Source organism: Heteronotia binoei, chromosome 14 (assembly GCF_032191835.1).
Source record: "Heteronotia binoei isolate CCM8104 ecotype False Entrance Well chromosome 14, APGP_CSIRO_Hbin_v1, whole genome shotgun sequence".
Classification (NCBI taxonomy): Eukaryota; Metazoa; Chordata; class Lepidosauria; order Squamata; family Gekkonidae; genus Heteronotia; species Heteronotia binoei.
In genome coordinates, this window is record NC_083236.1 from 64,354,584 (window position 1) to 64,370,462 (window position 15,879).

A 15,879-nucleotide genomic window follows, 5' to 3' on the forward strand; every position below is an offset into this window, starting at 1 on the left:
AGGGATTGAACCTGGGACCTTCTGCTTCCCAAGCAGATGCTCTACCACTGAGCCACTGCCCCTCCTCCCATGCATGTGCAGGAGTGGGGAATCAAACCCAGTGCTCCAAGAAGAAGATGATATTGGATTTATATCCCACCCTCCACTCAGAGTCTCAGAGCGTCTCACAATCGCCTTTATCATCCTCCCCCAGAACAAACACCCCGTGAGGTGGGTGGGGCTGAGAGGGCTCTCATAGCAGCTGCCCTTTCCAGGACAGCCTCTGCTAGAGCTATGGCTGAGCCAAGGCCATTCCAGCAGGTGCAAGTGGAGGAGTGGGGAATCAAACCCAGTTCTCCCGGATAAGAGTTTACACCCTTAACCACCACACCAAACTGGCTCTTTCAACCACACTTTCAAGGACAACCTCTGCCAGAGCTATAGCTGGCCCAAGGCCATTCCAGCAGCTGCAAGTGGAGGAGTGGGGAATCAAACCCGGTTCTCCCAGATAAGAGTCCGCACACTTAACCACTACACCAAACTGGCTCTTTCAACCACCCTTTCAAGGACAATCTCTGTCAGAGCTATGGCTGGCCCAAGGCCATTCCAGCAGGTGCAAGTGGAGGAGTGGGGAATCAAACCCAGTTCTCCCAGATAAGAGTCCACACACTTAACCACTATACCAAACTGAGTGGGGCTGAGAGAGCTCTGACAGAAGCTGCCCTTTCAAGGACAACCTCTGCCAGAGCTATAGCTGAGCCAAGGCCATTCCAGCAGGTGCAAGTGGAGGAGTGGGGAATCAAACCCAGTTCTCCCGGATAAGAGTTTACACCCTTAACCACTACACCAAACCGGTAAATGTGCACGAGTGTCTTATATTTTAAGTTAACTGTGGCCTAATCTGTGGAAACCTGAATCCGCAGACTGGAGCCACGATGACTAAAAACAGAGACTTCTGCAAATTGCACCACTACATTTGCAGAAAAACTTGAAGATACCTCTGTGTTGAAGAGGCAGCTATCTCACAGGCCCTGCTCATAAAAATTATTCAGAAATCTATGCCACAGTTTGGCCGCCCCTGGCCTAGCCTATTTCACTTGTCAGTTGGAAGATAAAATGGAGAAGAGGAGAAACAAGTTTGCCCCCTTCGACGCAGGGTGGGGGCAACACTGACAGGGGTGGCCAACGGTAGCTCTCCAGATGTTTTTTTGGCCTACAACTCCCATCAGCCCCAGCCAGCATGGCCAATGGCTGGGGCTGATGGGAGCTGTAGGCGAAAAACATCTGGAGAGAGAGTGACCGTTGGTCACCTAATAGAACCTCCACTGAGCAGGGGGTTGGACTAGATGGCCCCTTCTGACTCCGTGATTTTATGAACCAATGAAAGTTGATAACGGTATAATATTTGAAACCCTCCTAATGCCCTGGTCCAACAGAAGGCCGGAAGCAACTGCTGTTGTGCTCTGAAGTCGACCCAACGAGCTGGATCCCTCGGTCCTGTGCAAACACTGACTTGTTGACTAGATAGCAACTCCCACACAATCGGGAATCCCCCCCGCAAGACAAAAGGCCAGTCAGTCAGCAAACATAGAGATGTACAGGAAGGACAGACCTACCTCTGCAGAAAGCTCTCAACAGTTTCTAATAAGGGTGGACTTTCCGCCTCCCCCATGTAATGACAGCTGCTCTTTCTTGCTAGCAAACTGCTTCGCCAGCCCCGCCCCTCTGAACTGAGCTGCTTCTATTCCCCCACCCCCGATTTCACGCACTCCAAAATCCAGACTCTAAAAGAAGTAAAGGCTGTTTGGCCAACAGTAGTCGCAGAACAGGGGTCCCTTCGTTCTCTGCAGTGCCAACTCTAACCGTTCCCTGGAGAGAAGGAACGCCCCTATCTCCAGGAGGAATTCTGGGATATCCCTGCACGCAGGGGTCCTTTTGTAGACAAATAGGTGGTGGAGCTCATTAGCATAATCATTAGCATAAGCCGCCACCCCCACCAGCCAAAAGCAACCCGATGCAAAAAAGAAGAGCCCCGGGTGAGGGAGGCCTGCTTGGGCTGGCTGGAGATCCAGCCAGCCCAAGCAGGCCTCGCTCACCTGGGACTCTCCTGGACTACTGCCCTCCCCACAGTCAAAAGGCCAGCAAGCCACCCACCACCCAAAATCACATAAGAAGTGGAGAAAGGGTGGTGCAGGCTTCTCCAGGGGTTAACGAGGGCTGCTGGGGGTGTGGCAAAGCCCCTGGTGGCTGGCTGGCTGCCTGCTCTCCCAATCCAGGGATTGTTATGCAGCTGCACCTGCTATTCAATGGACAAGATAGGTAGGTGGGGAGGAGGAGGGGGGCCGTCAGAAAGGTTCAGGAGGAACCAAATAGGAATGAGTTTATAGTTAAATTAATGGAGACTGTAGAAATGGATCTCTTAACCACGAGGTTGAGAGATGGTAATATTACGGAATGTAATGATACTTGGAAATCGGTGTACGAATGGGTGGAACATTGAAGATTTGAATAGATAGAATAAGATATAAGTGTTAGAAAGTTATCTATACGTTCCTTTGTAAATGGTGGTGGGTATGTTGAATTCTCTGAGTATGTATGTTTGGCTATGTTATATGTTGTATGTATAATATAATAAAACAACTTATTTTTCTGAGGAAAAAAAAGAAAGGGTCAGGAGCTGTGCTCCTGTTGAATTCTAGGCCTGCTTGTGTGACCTCTCTGCCCACACTTGACTTTGCTGCACAGAAATTGCACCTGGGCAGCATCCAAACGAACACCTTCTACAGGACCTGCTGTTTGCCTTTGCTCACCTCAGTCGAGCTGTTTTGGTAATCACCGATCCCCTACAGTAGTGGTCTCCAATCTTTTTGGCACCAGGGACCGGTTTTGTTTAAGACAATTTTTCCACAAACCGGGGGTGGGGGGGGGGAGCGTGATGGTTTCAGGATGATACAATTGTGTCTTTTATTTCTATTAGTTTGGTGTAGGGGTTAAGTTAATAGACTGCTATCTGGGAGAAACGGGTTTGATTCCCCACTCTTCCACTTGCAGCTGCTGGAATGGCCTTGGGTCAGCCATAGTTATCTCAGCAGTTGTCCTTGAAAGGGCAGTTTCTGTGAGAGCCCTCTCAGCCCCACCTACCTCACAGGGTGTCTGTTGTGGGGGAGGAAGGCAAAGGAGATTGTGAGCTGCGCTGAGACTCTGAGATTTGGAGTGGAGGGCGGGATATAAATCCAATGTTGTCTTCTTCTTCCATTGTAATATATAATGAAATAATTATACAACTCGCAGCCTGGTTGCTAACAGTCCACGGGCCCGGACCGGTCCACAGATCAGGGGTTGGGGACCCCTGTCCTAAAGGAAAAGGGAACACCTCCCGCCCAGGGAAAAGGGGGCCCAGCAGAGCAGAATCGCACCCAGAGCAGAATCGCAGCAGAGCAGAATCGCACCCACAAAGGCATCTGTCTCGGACAAAATCTCATCTATCTTTCGGCCTCCCTGCGGAGTAATCCTCTCTCTCCTTTATTATGCTAAGGCGAGCTGAAACCACACATGGGTAACCTTTGGATGTTTGCAAATGGAAAAAAATGAGAGCCAGAGGGCAACTTACATTTTGCAAACAGAGGAAATTCATAAAGAAATGGTCCAGAGTCTTAAACTAACACATGCAGTGGTTTGGGGGAAATTTAAGCAAAGGGTGAGAAATATGGCTTCACACCCTACCCAGCCTTTGAAGGAGAAAGTTCTGGATCAGACATGGCCAAACTGTGGCTCGGGAGCCACATGTGACTCTTTCATACATGTGTGGCTCTTGAAGCCCCCACCAACCCCACCCCATTAGAAAAAATATCTCTCTCTTTAAATCACTTCTCCAAGACAAGCAACCTGGTGACTTGGAGAAGAAGAAGACTTGCAGATTTATACCCCGTCCTTCTCTCTGAACTCAGAGCGGCTTACAATCTCCTATATCTTCTTCCCCCACACCCTGTGAGATGGATGGGACTGAGAGAGTTCTCACAGCAGCTGCCCTTTCAAGGACAGCTCTGCGAAAGCTATGGCTGACCCAAAGCCATTCCAGCAGCTGCATGTGGAGGAGTGGGGAATCAAACCCGGTTCTCCCAGATAAGAGTCTGCACACTTAACCACTACACCAAACTGGCTCTCTGTTAGAGCTATGGCTGACCCAAGGCCATGCTAGCAGGTGCAAGTGGAGGAGTGGGGAATCAAACCCGGTTCTCTCAGATAAGAGTCCGCACGCTTAGCCACTACACCAAACTGGCTCTCATTTAAAGAAAGCATTTAAAGGTAAAGTTGCTTTCTTTCCACCTCTCCCTCCCCCATCCATTTGCCTGCCTGCCTTCCCTCCCGTCTTGCGGCTTTCAAACATCTGACATTTATTCTATGCGGCTCTTACATTAAGCAAGTTTGGCCACCCCTGCTCTGGATGATAATGGTGCCTTGGGCAATAATCTGTGTTCACATACAGGTTGAGCAGGTATTACCTTATCTATGTACGGGTGTAATCTGGCATACCTGGTATAAAACCTGGCACTCGCTGACCCACCCTCCACAACCCCTTCCCGCCTAGGCAGTCTGTGGGAGCGAAAAAACTCCCCCCTACCACCATCTTGGGAAAGGTTCTGTTTATCTGCTGCTATGCAGGGGTGGAATTCTAGCAGGAGCTCCTTTGCATATTAGGCCACGCCTCCTGATGTAGCCAATCCTCCAAAAGGAGCCTTGCAAGGCTCTTTTTTGTAAGCTCTTGGAGGATTGGCTACATCAGGGGTGTGTGGCCTAATATGCAAAGGAGCTCTTGCTAGAATTCCTTACAGGGCTCTTCGTACAGGGCCTACTGGAAGCTCCAGGAGGTTTGGCTACATCAGGGGGGTGGGGCCTGATATGCAAAGGAGGTCCTGCTAGAATTCCTTACAGGGCTCTTCGTACAGGGCCTACTGGAAGCTCCAGGAGGTTTGGCTACATCAGGGGGGTGGGGCCTAATATGCAAAGGAGCTCTTGCTAGAATTCCTTACAGGGCTCTTCGTACAGGGCCTACTGGAAGCTCCAGGAGGTTTGGCTACATCAGGGGGGGTGGGGCCTAATATGCAAAGGAGCTCTTGCTAGAATTCCTTACAGGGCTCTTCGTACAGGGCCTACTGGAAGCTCCAGGAGGTTTGGCTACATCAGGGGGGTGGGGCCTGATATGCAAAAGAGGTCCTGCTAGAATTCCTTACAGGGCTCTCAGTACAGGGCCTACTGGAAGCTCCAGGAGGATTGGCTGCATCAGGGGGGTGGGGCCTAATATGCAAAAGAGGTCCTGCTAGAATTCCTTACAGGGCTCTTCGTACAGGGCCTACTGAGAGCTCCAGGAGGATTGGCTGCATCAGGGGGCGTGGCCTAATATGCAAAGGAGGTCCTGCTAGAATTCCTTACAGGGCTCTCAGTACAGGGCCTACTGGAAGCTCCAGGAGGTTTGGCTACATCAGGGGGGTGGGGCCTGATATGCAAAGGAGGTCCTGCTAGAATTCCTTACAGGGCTCTTCGTACAGGGCCTACTGGAAGCTCCGGGAGGTTTGGCTACATCAGGGGGGTGGGGCCTGATATGCAAAGGAGGTCCTGCTAGAATTCCTTACAGGGCTCTTCGTACAGGGCCTACTGCAAGCTCCAGGAGGATTGGCTACATCAGGGGTGTGTGGCCTAATATGCAAAGGAGCTCTTGCTAGAATTCCACCCCTGCTGATATGTATTAAGTATTGTTGTTTTGTTGTAAGCCGCCCTGAGCCCTGCTTGCAAAGAAAGGCAGCCTAACCCCCCCCCCCAAAACCTCATTTAATTAAATAAATAAATCCGCTCCAGTCTGAGTCTACCCACCAGGCCAGGTCTCCTTCAGAGACCTGGTCTATTTGCTCCCACTTTCTGAGGTCAGCAGAGCCTTCCTAGTGGTGGCAACATGGCTGCGGAATGACCTCCTGAGCCCCTATCTCCTGTTACATAGGTATATATATATATATGCTCTCAAGTCACAATCAACTTGTGGAGACCCTAGCCAGGGGCTTTCAAGGCAAGCGGGAAGCAGAGGTGGTTTGTCGTTGCCTTCCTCTGCAGACCTTCCTTGGTGGTCTCCCATCCAAGTACCGACCCCAGCAAGGGGCTTTCAAGGCAAGCGGGAAGCAGAGGTGGTTTGTCGTTGCCTTCCTCTGCAGAGCCTTCCTTGGTGGTCCCCCATCCAAGTACCAATGCAAGCAACGGGCTTTCAAAGCAAGTGAGAAACAGAGGCGGTTTGCCATTGCCTTCCTCTGCAGAGCCTTCCTTGGTGGTCTCCCATCCAGGTACTACTGACCCCAGCAAAGGGTTTCCAAGGCAAGTGAGAAGCAAAGGCAGTTTGCTGTTGCCTTCAGAGTCTTCCTTGGTGGTCTCCCATCCAAGGGCCAACCCTGCTTAGCTCCCGATGAGCTCAGGCTGCCCCGTGCTGCCTTCTCTCCCTGAGCATGCGGGATAGTTGCAGAAGGAAGCGGCGTGAAGACGGACTGTGACAGCCCCACCATAATATCACTCTTGTCTTCCAATTTCACCCAGCCAAATCAGTTTTCTCTCAGCCCAAGTGAAACTCCTTGGCCTCCCCCTCCACCTCGGATTCAAATAATTTTTTTTAAAAAAAACCCTGGTGCTTTCCAACTCCAGGAGACTGACGAATACAAAGAGATCTCTGAACCGAAATGATGGCATTCCCTCCCTTTCCATCTTCCCATTTTGGAGATGGAAAACACAGCAGGGAAATCCCTGTTCTTAACAGCACCTGGGATACAGTCTTGAGCCCAGGGCAACCAAGTTTTAGTCTGGGTGTAGACTTCCGTGTGGAAGCACACTTCAGTTAACAGTGAAACAGAATTTCCCCAACCATTACATATAGAAAGAGAGAGGTGATGGGGGGGGGGGGGCAGGTTGGTTGCCAGGAAGGGCCTATGATAAGAATTAAGACAGACGTAGAAACAAAACTGGAAATTCTCAGTCCTTACATATAGGGCTGGGGTGGTCAAACTTACTTCCAGTAAGAGCCACACAGAATAAATGTCAGATATTTTGACAGCCGCAAGACATGAACAAACAGATGCTTGAGAGCTCAAGACAAGGGAGGGAAGGAAAATAGATGGGGAGGGAGAGGTGGAAAGAAAGCACCTTTAACTTTAAATGCATTCTCCAAGTCACCAGCTTTGGCTTGGAGGAGTGATTTAAACAGACAAATGCCTTCTCCAAGCCGACCGATGGGGCGGTGGGGGCTTCGAGAGCCACACAGTATGCATGAAAGAGCCACACGTGGCTCCCGAGCCACAGTTTGGCCACCCTTGCTATAGGGTGAGCAGTAAATTTGAGAGCCAGTTTGGTGCAGCATTTAAGTGCGCGGACTCTGGTTTGGGAGAGCCGGGTTTGATTCCCCACTCCTCCGCTTGCAGCTGCTGGAATGGCCTTGGGTCAGCCAGAGCTCTCGTAGGAGTTGTCCTTGAAAGGGCAGCTGCTGTAAGAGCCCCACCCACCTCACTGGGTGTCTGTTGTGGGGAAGAAGATACAGGAGATTGGAAGCCACTCTGAGTCTCTGACTCAGAGAGAAGGGCGGGGTATAAATCCGCAGCCTTCTTCTTCTCCTTCTAAACTATCATCAATTATTATCTAGCATAAGAACCTGGAATGGCATCTGTCCTCCTACTGACAACCGAGGTCAGACGCATGTCACTTTTGCCACTCTTCCCAAACAAATACAAAATGGTACTTGGAAGCAGCTCACCCAAAAGCTCTCGGGTGGAAAATTGACCGGCCCTGGGATTTAACTTTAAAGGCGAGCACACAGACGCACAAACATGCTTCGAACAAAGCTAAAACAGGAAACAGTTCTGATACTGATCATCTTGCCCCAGATTTCTCAGCTCCAACATTCCAGCCGGGGCCAGCTCTGCCACTGGACAAACTAGGTGATTGCCTAGGGCGCCAACCTTCTGGGGGCACCCACACGTGACTCAGTGATATTACCAGTGCGGGGGGAGGGGGGCGCTAGAAGCTCTGGTCCTCTCTAACACACACGCACGCAGAGCTCTGGGAAGGCTCCAATGTCCGCTCCCTAAGCCTCCCCATGGATTTCAAAGGACAGTTCAATAAGAATAATTGCAGCTTTATACCCCGCCCTTCTCTCTGAATCAGAGACTCAGAGCAGCTTACAATCTCCTATATCTTCTTCCCCCACAACAGACACCCTGTGAGGTGGGTGGGGCTGAGAGGGCTCTCATAGCAGCTGCCCTTTCAAGGACAACCTCTGCCAGAACTATGGCTAACCCAAGGCCATGCCAGCAGGTGCAAGTGGAGGAGTGGGGAATCAAACCCGCTTCTCCAGATAAGAGTCCGCACACTTAACCACCACACCAAACTGGCTCTTTCAACCACCCTTTCAAGGACAACCTCTGCGAGAGCTATGGCTGACCCAAGGCCATTCCAGCAGGTGCAAGTGGAGGAGTGGGGAATCAAACCCGCTTCTCCCAGATAAGAGTCCGCACACTTAACCACTACACCAAACTGGCTCTTTCAACCACCCTTTCAAGGACAACCTCTGCCAGAGCTATGGCTGACCCAAGGCCATACTAGCATGTGCAAGTGGAGGCATGGGGAATCAAACCCGGTTCTCCCAGAGAAGAGTCCACGCGCTTAATCACTACACCAGACTGGCTCTCAACATGCGAGCAATGGACACGGTATCACAAAGCTCCCTCCCCCCCCATCAGAACAAAAGGAAAAAGAATAAGCTGAGTTCTGCAGCTGTGTCATTCACCAAAGCAAAGGTGGCCAAACTTGCTTGATGCAAGAGCCACACGCAATAAGCGTCAGATGCTCGAGACCTGCAAGACGTGCACGTCAATTGTTGGAGGGAGGGAGAGGTGGAAAGAAAGCAACTCTAAAGGCATTCTCCAAGCCACAGTTTGGCCACCCCAGCACAAAAGAGTGTTAGGATTAAGATGAAAAGTGTTTTAACCCTCCCCCCTCCTAAATTGGATAACTCAATGAAAATGTCAACCCGGTGTGTCACAGCAGTGAAACAGAAAACTGGAGCTGGGGGAGGCAAACTCTGTGATGGAGATGATTAGGAAAGGAAGATAGAGCGGCCGGTATTACAATGTCCCTGGATAGAACTATAGCATGGCCTCATTTGGAATACCATTGTGCGGATCTGGTCACTGTATCTCCAAAAGAACATTGCAGAGCTGGGAAAAGTACAGAGTAGGGCAGCTAAGATGCTTAAAGGGTTGGAGCACCTTCCGTACAAGGAAAGATTGAAGAGTCTGGGACATTAGAGAGACGACTAAGGGGCAACGTGATCATAGAATCATAGAGTTGGAAGGGACCTCTAGGGTCATCTGGTCCAACCCCCTGCACAATGCAGGAAACTCACAAACACCTCCCCCTAAATTCACAGGATCCTCATTGCTGTCAGGTGGCCATCTAGCCTCTGTTTGAAAACCTCCAAGGAAGGAGAGCCCACCATCTCCCGAGGAAGAAGCCTGTTCCACTGAGGAATCGCTCTAACGGTCAGGAAGTTCTTCCTAATGTTGAGTCGGAAACTCTTTTGATTTAATTTCAACCCTTTGGTTCTGGTCCTACCTCCCGGGGCCACAGAAAACAATTCCACACCATCCTCTATAGGACAGCCCTTCAGGTACTTGAAGATGGTGATCCTATCACCTCTCAGCCGCCTCCTCTCCAGGCTAAACATGCCCAGCTCCTTCAACGTTTCCTCATAGGGCTTGGTCTCCAGACCCCTCACTATCTTCGTCGCCCTCCTCTGGACTTATAAAACTATTAAGAGGGTGACCCTTTCTTAAAATACTAGAACTTAAAGGCATCCCTTGAAGTTGATGGGAGTAGATTCAGGGCAGACAAAAGAAAATATTTCTTTATCCGTTGGGTGAATAAAATATGGGCAGGCATAGACAGCTTTAAAGAGTATTCGGTAGATTAATGGAGGAGAGGTCTCTGAGATCATCTCTCAAAGGATCCTAACCAGGGCTTATTTGTAGCGGGAACTCCTTTGCATATTAGGCCACACACCTCTGATGTAATCAATCCTCCAGTAGCTTAAAGCCCCTGTGCAAGCACCAGTCATTTTCGACTCTGGGGTGACGTTGCTTTCACGTTTTCACAGCAGACTTTTTTACGGGGTGCTTTGCCATTGCCTTCCCCCGTCATCTCCACTTCCCCCCCAGCAAGCTGGGTACTCATTTTACCGACCTCGGAAGGATGGAAGGCGGAGTCAACCTGGAGCCCGCTACCTGAACCCAGCTTTTGCCAGGATCAAACTCAGGTCATGAGCAGAGGGCTCCGACTACAGTACTACAGCTTTCCCACTCTGCGCCACGGGGCTCTTATTATAAGGCCTATTGTAAGCTCTTGGAAGACTGGCTACATCAGGGTGTGTGGCCTAATATGCAAAGGAGCTCCTGCTCCAAAAAAAAGCTCTGCTCCTAACAACGGTGACGTAAGAGAGCCTCCACATTCAGAGGCAGTCGACCTCTGCGTGCCAGAGCCAGAAGGCAGCATCAGGGGAAGGCCTTGGCCTCTAGTCTAGAGGAAGTGGTTGGCCACTGTGTGAGACAGGATGTTGGTCTCGAAGGACCACTGGTCTGATCCAGCTGGGCTCCTCGGATGTCCTTATGAAACCTCACCCTCTATATCCTGCGGCTGACCTTCCAGAGCAGGGGGGCGGGGCAAACTTGCTTAATGTAAGAGCTGCATAGAATAACTTGTCAGATGTTTGAGAGCTGGAAGGAAGGCAGATGGGGAGGGAGAGGTGGAAAGAAAACAATTTTAACTTGAAATGCCTTCTCCAAGCCGCCAGCTGGCTTGGCAAAGCGATTCAAAGAGAGGAATGCCTTCTCCAAGTCAGCTGACGGGGGGGGGGGAGGGCTTCAAGAACCACGCGGTGTGTGAAAAAGCAATATGTGGCTCATATGAATATATGAAGCCGCCTTCTACTGAATCAGACCTTCGGTCCATCAAAGTCAGACTGGTAGCTGCTCTCCAGGGTCTCAAGCTGAGGTTTTTCACGCCTGTTTGCCTGGACCCTTTTTAGGTTTAGGATTGAACCCGGGACCTTCTGCTTACCAAGCAGATGCTCTGCCACTGAGCCACTGTCCCTCCCCAAACATGAAGCTGCCTTCTACTGAATCAGACCCTCCTGGTCCATCAAAGTCAGTCTTGTCTACTCAGACTGGCAGCGGCTCTCCAGGGTCTCAAGCTGAGGTTTTTCACGCCTGCTTGCCTTCACGCCTGGACCCTTTTAGTTGGAGAGGCCGGGGATTGAACTGGGGACCTTCTGCTTACCAAGCAGATGCTCTACCACTGAGCCACCGTCACTCCTGTAAAATAGTTGAACATACGAAGCTGCCTTCTACTGAATCAGACCCTCCTGGGTCCATCAAAGTCAGTCTTGTCTACTCAGACTGGCAGCGGCTCTCCAGGGACTCAAGCTGAGGTTTTTCACGCCTACTTGCCTGGACCCTTTTTAGTTGGAGATTCCAGGGATTGAACCTGGGACCTTCTGCTTACCAAGCAGATGCTCTACCACTGAGTCGCTGTCCCTCCTGAGACGCAGTATGGCCACCCCTGAACCAGAGGAAGTGGTTAGCCACCGTGTGAGGCAGGATGCTGGACCAGATGGGCCAAGTGGTCTGATCCAGCAGTGCTCTTCTTATAGTGCAAAATAATAACAATAAATAACCCGCATTACCTTTAAGAGACCCTTGACTTATTAGAAGACATGCCATTTTAGTCTTTCAAGAGAAAGAAATAGAGAAATGTCATGTTTTTTAAAAAATATATATATCCTCCCCCAGGGCCATGCAGGGATGAGACAAAAGAAGGATTAGCAGGCTGAGATCATCCTTGCCTGGGGCTTTATGGCATGCACACGGGGTGAGGTCATTCACCCCCCCCCCCCTTTATTCAAACAATCCAGGAATAAACGTTTTGGGGAGGGCAATAAAAGCCATCAGCACAGAGAGTTCTGTCATTGGCGACTTCCCTTTCCCTCCTGCGAAGTGGGAAGGAAGGTGTATCAGTGAAGTCCTATCCAGAGAGAGAGAGAAAAAACCCAAAGTGCTCTTACCTGTGCATTCCAGTGTGAACTCCTCGTAGTCGACTCCGCTGTGACCAGGCACTATCGTGGCTCCTTCGTACTTAAACGTCACCCTTGGAGAGGAAGGGCAGGGTCAGGCGTTTGAAAGGGACACGCAAGGGCGAAATTGAAATTGACACGCAAGAGCGAAATTGACATGCATAGGGGCGACCTGGGGACTTTTGACTAGCTCATTCAAGGCGCTACCAACTTCCAGCCTTTCCCATCAGACTTTTTTTTTGTAAGGACTTAAACGACTGGCTGAGGGGGGGGGGGGGCGGGGTACGTGGCATCTTTCCTAACTCTCTGCTCCCCACCCCCCTCCGGTGCTGCTGAGAGCCAGGGTGGCGTAGTGGCTAGGGTTGCTGCTGGGAGGCTCAGGTTCAAATCCCGACTCTGTCCTGGAAGCCAAGCGGGTGACCTTGGGCCAATCACGCTCTCCCCGCCTAGTCTAACACCCCAGGGTTTGGCGTGAGGATTAAAAAAAAAAAAAGATGGAGGTGACAATGTCAGCCGCTTCGGGGGCCCCCATCGGAGAGAAAGGCGTGGTAGTATAAAAGAAGCAAATAAATAAATATTATGCCTAAGAGAGAGAATAAAAGTAAGCTGAGGGCCAACACAGAGGACGCTTCCAACCCCCTCCCCCCGCCCATACTAGAGGGGTTTTTTTAACCGTTTTCCCCCAGTCGAATATCGGATTTTACCAGTTCACATCTGTGCTGTCGTCCCTGACAAGGTTATAGGCTTCTCTGCACGCCTCTTTGTCGATTTTCGTGGCCATTTCCTTGCTGGCGGTGGGGGGGAGGGGGAAGGAAACCCGGCGACGAGGTTCAAGGAAGGGGGCGAAGAAGCAAAGTGCGATCCGGGTGAGTGGCAGCGGCGGTCCCCCCTCGGACTGGCGCAGACGGCGCCCCCTGTCTCATCCAGGCAAGGGGAGAAAGAAAGGCGGTTCCAACGCCGAGTGGATTCTCGGGTCTGCTTGCGGGTGGTGGATTCTCGGGTCTGTTCTCAAGAGCCGCAAGATTCCGGAGGGGAAAAGGCTGGGCGGGCTGCTTCGGGCTCTGCAGCCGCCGGACTTGCGCTTCTCCTCTTCGCAGCCTTCGCCGGAATGAGCAGTCGGCGCAGCTCCGGCTTAACCCCTTCGCTGCCCCGCCTGGGAAGAGCCTCTCGATTGGTCTTCTAGCCGCGAGGGGGCGGTCGGGGGCGGCTCTCTTGCTTCCACCCCACCTCTCTTTTCCCGCTTGCAACCCCCCCTTTTTTTGGGGGGGGGAGGGCGAACACCCCTCTCTCCTGCAAGCCAGTGGTCTTTCCCTCGTCGCCCACCGTGCTACCCTTTTCTTCTCTGTCTTGTAAAAAAAAAAAAAAAGCATTGCTAGGATTTTAATGCGGTGATGTAATCGAGTCTCTCCCCTCCTCTCTTTTTGGCTGGAAATGCAGGGAGCCTGGGGTTGAAATGGACGTGCAGAGATTCGGGGAGGGAGAGGAGTGGGGGGTTGCCTTTCGAGGAAATCTGAGGGGGCCCCCCAGCTGAGGATGGAGTGGGCAGGTTGCTATGGCAACTAACCGATCAGGAGCTCGAGGGCCAAAGGGAGGGGGGGGGCACCGATGTGGTTCCAGGCCCATGGAAACAAACAGGCCCGACTATGAAATCCTTATGGACATCTAGGGGGGACTGGCAGCCGGGCGGGGGCGGGCGGCAACCTCCACCTCCAGGTGGGAACAAAAACAATAAGAGAAATCACATGAATGATAGGCAACCAAAAACCTCTCCGGTTATATGATCCAAATTACTAGGCTACATTGTCCCTTCTATATTGCAAAATATTCAATCCACTGCGTATCATACAAAAGCGTCACAGAAACAAGGCTGGCGGTAGAACAAATGTATCTTCGAATCCCATAAATTGTAGTCCGCAACAGGACTGTTAAAGTGTAATTTCTGTTTCTTTCACTGATTTCATCTGGCTAGGGATTTACTAAGAAACACAGAGCCGACAAAAAAACCTCAGTCAGGCTATAGAATTGTTGTGGAGACCTTCAGGTGCCTTGGAAATGCAATAGAATAGAGTACTAGATTAACTTCTGTGTTTCTAGGTGTCAAATATGCAGCCTGGGGGCCCAATTAGGACCCCCGAGCAACTGGATATCATCTGCTTCCTTCTCCCTCTCTCTTACTTCCTGCTGCATAACAGCTTGCTTTGCCAGGCATGCTCAATCGCACAGGAGCTACAGAGCAAAGCTTCTGCTTTCTCCATTGGCTGAGACTCCTCCCTTGTGGAGGATTAGCTTGCCTTGTCGGGCTCTCTCAATCACGCAGCAGAGCTACTGAGCCAAGCCTCTCTTCCTTCTGTTGGCTGAGGCTCCTCCCCCTCGTGGTCCCCCGGGGAGGGAGGGAAAGAGCTTCCTTTGCCCAGTTTCCTGGATCCCGTGGAAGAAATACAAAGGAAGCACCTTATAAAACCTAATGTTTTAAGCATGTTTTATTTTAAGGGTTAAAAGACACACACACAAACCTTTAATCGTGTTTGTCTGTGTCCTTTAGAAAGTTTATATCTCTGCTACCTCATCTTAAATAGAAGAAGAAGATGATATTGGATTTATATCCCGCCCTCCACTTCGAAGAGTCTCAGAGCGGCTCACAAACTCCTTTACCTTCCTCCCCCACAACAGACACCCTGCGAGGTGGGTGGGGCTGGAGAGGGCTCTCACAGCAGCTGCCCTTTCAAGGACAACCTCTACCAGAGCTATGGCTGACCCAAGGCCATTCCAGCAGGTGCAAGTGGAGGAGTGGGGAATCAAACCCGGTTCTCCCAGATAAGAGTCCGCACACTTAACCACTACACCAAACTGGCTGTTTCAGCCACCCTTTCAAGGACAACCTCTGCCAGAGCTATGGCTAACCCAAGGCCATTCCAGCAGCTGTAAGTGGAGGAGTGGGGAATCAAACCCGGTTCTCCCAGATAAGAGTCCGCACACTTAACCACTACACCAAACTGGCTCTTTCAACCACCCTTTCAAGGACAACCTCTGCCAGAGCTATGGCTGACCCAAGGCCATGCCAGCAGGTGCAAGTGGAGGAGTGGGGAATCAAACCCGGTTCTCCCAGATAAGAGTCCGCACACTTCACCACTACACCAAACTGGCTCTCCTACACCAAATTGGCTCAATAGGTACACACATGGCCCTGCCCAACGTGGCCTGGCCCGACAAGGTCTCCTTTATGTCAGATCTGGCCCACAAAACAAATTAATTTGATGCCCCCGAACCAGACATTGGGGGGAATGGCAGACATAGAAGGGGCATCAACTCTATGGGCACCTGATACAATAGACCAGAATTTTTTAGAGTTCTTTTAAGATTATGGCCTGGTATAGCTCCTCCACTGAAGTTTAGCATAATCATCCTTTTTGCTTAGAATAACCTGGGACAGCTGATTTTTAAGATCAAAGTACTCTGATGGTAAAGACAAAGCCCCAGAGGCGCGGTTAACATCTGCAGGTGTCACGCAACAGAGTTTTAACGGCTCGACATTCTTCATCAAACCAGGGCTGCAGAGATTTTATGTTTCTTCCCTTTTTTTACATTTTTAGGTTTAACATTTAGCGAACTAAGAATGTTAGATGCTAGAGAATCATAGGCTATTATTAACACTGAAGAATTCGTTGCGGTGGTTAAAACCCTTCTAAGATTCCCAAACCTATAAAGCTATATTCTACTGAATTTGAACACAGGCCTTTCTGGCTCCGTTGCGC

At 50.7% G+C, this 15,879-nt stretch overlaps 1 protein-coding gene across 1 annotated transcript in view; it reads right to left on the reverse strand.

The window, feature by feature from the left end:
* Window positions 1–13,237, reverse strand: part of COTL1 (coactosin like F-actin binding protein 1) — a 39,981-nt gene extending 26,744 nt beyond the window's left edge. The window contains exons 1-2 of the mRNA XM_060253931.1: window positions 12,832–13,237; window positions 12,119–12,201 (exon numbers count right to left, since the gene is read on the reverse strand). Coding sequence (XP_060109914.1) covers window positions 12,119–12,201; window positions 12,832–12,908 — 160 coding nt within the window. The 5' untranslated portion in view covers window positions 12,909–13,237. The remainder of the gene's footprint in view (window positions 1–12,118; window positions 12,202–12,831) is intronic.
* Between the last annotated feature and the right edge of the window lie 2,642 nt (window positions 13,238–15,879).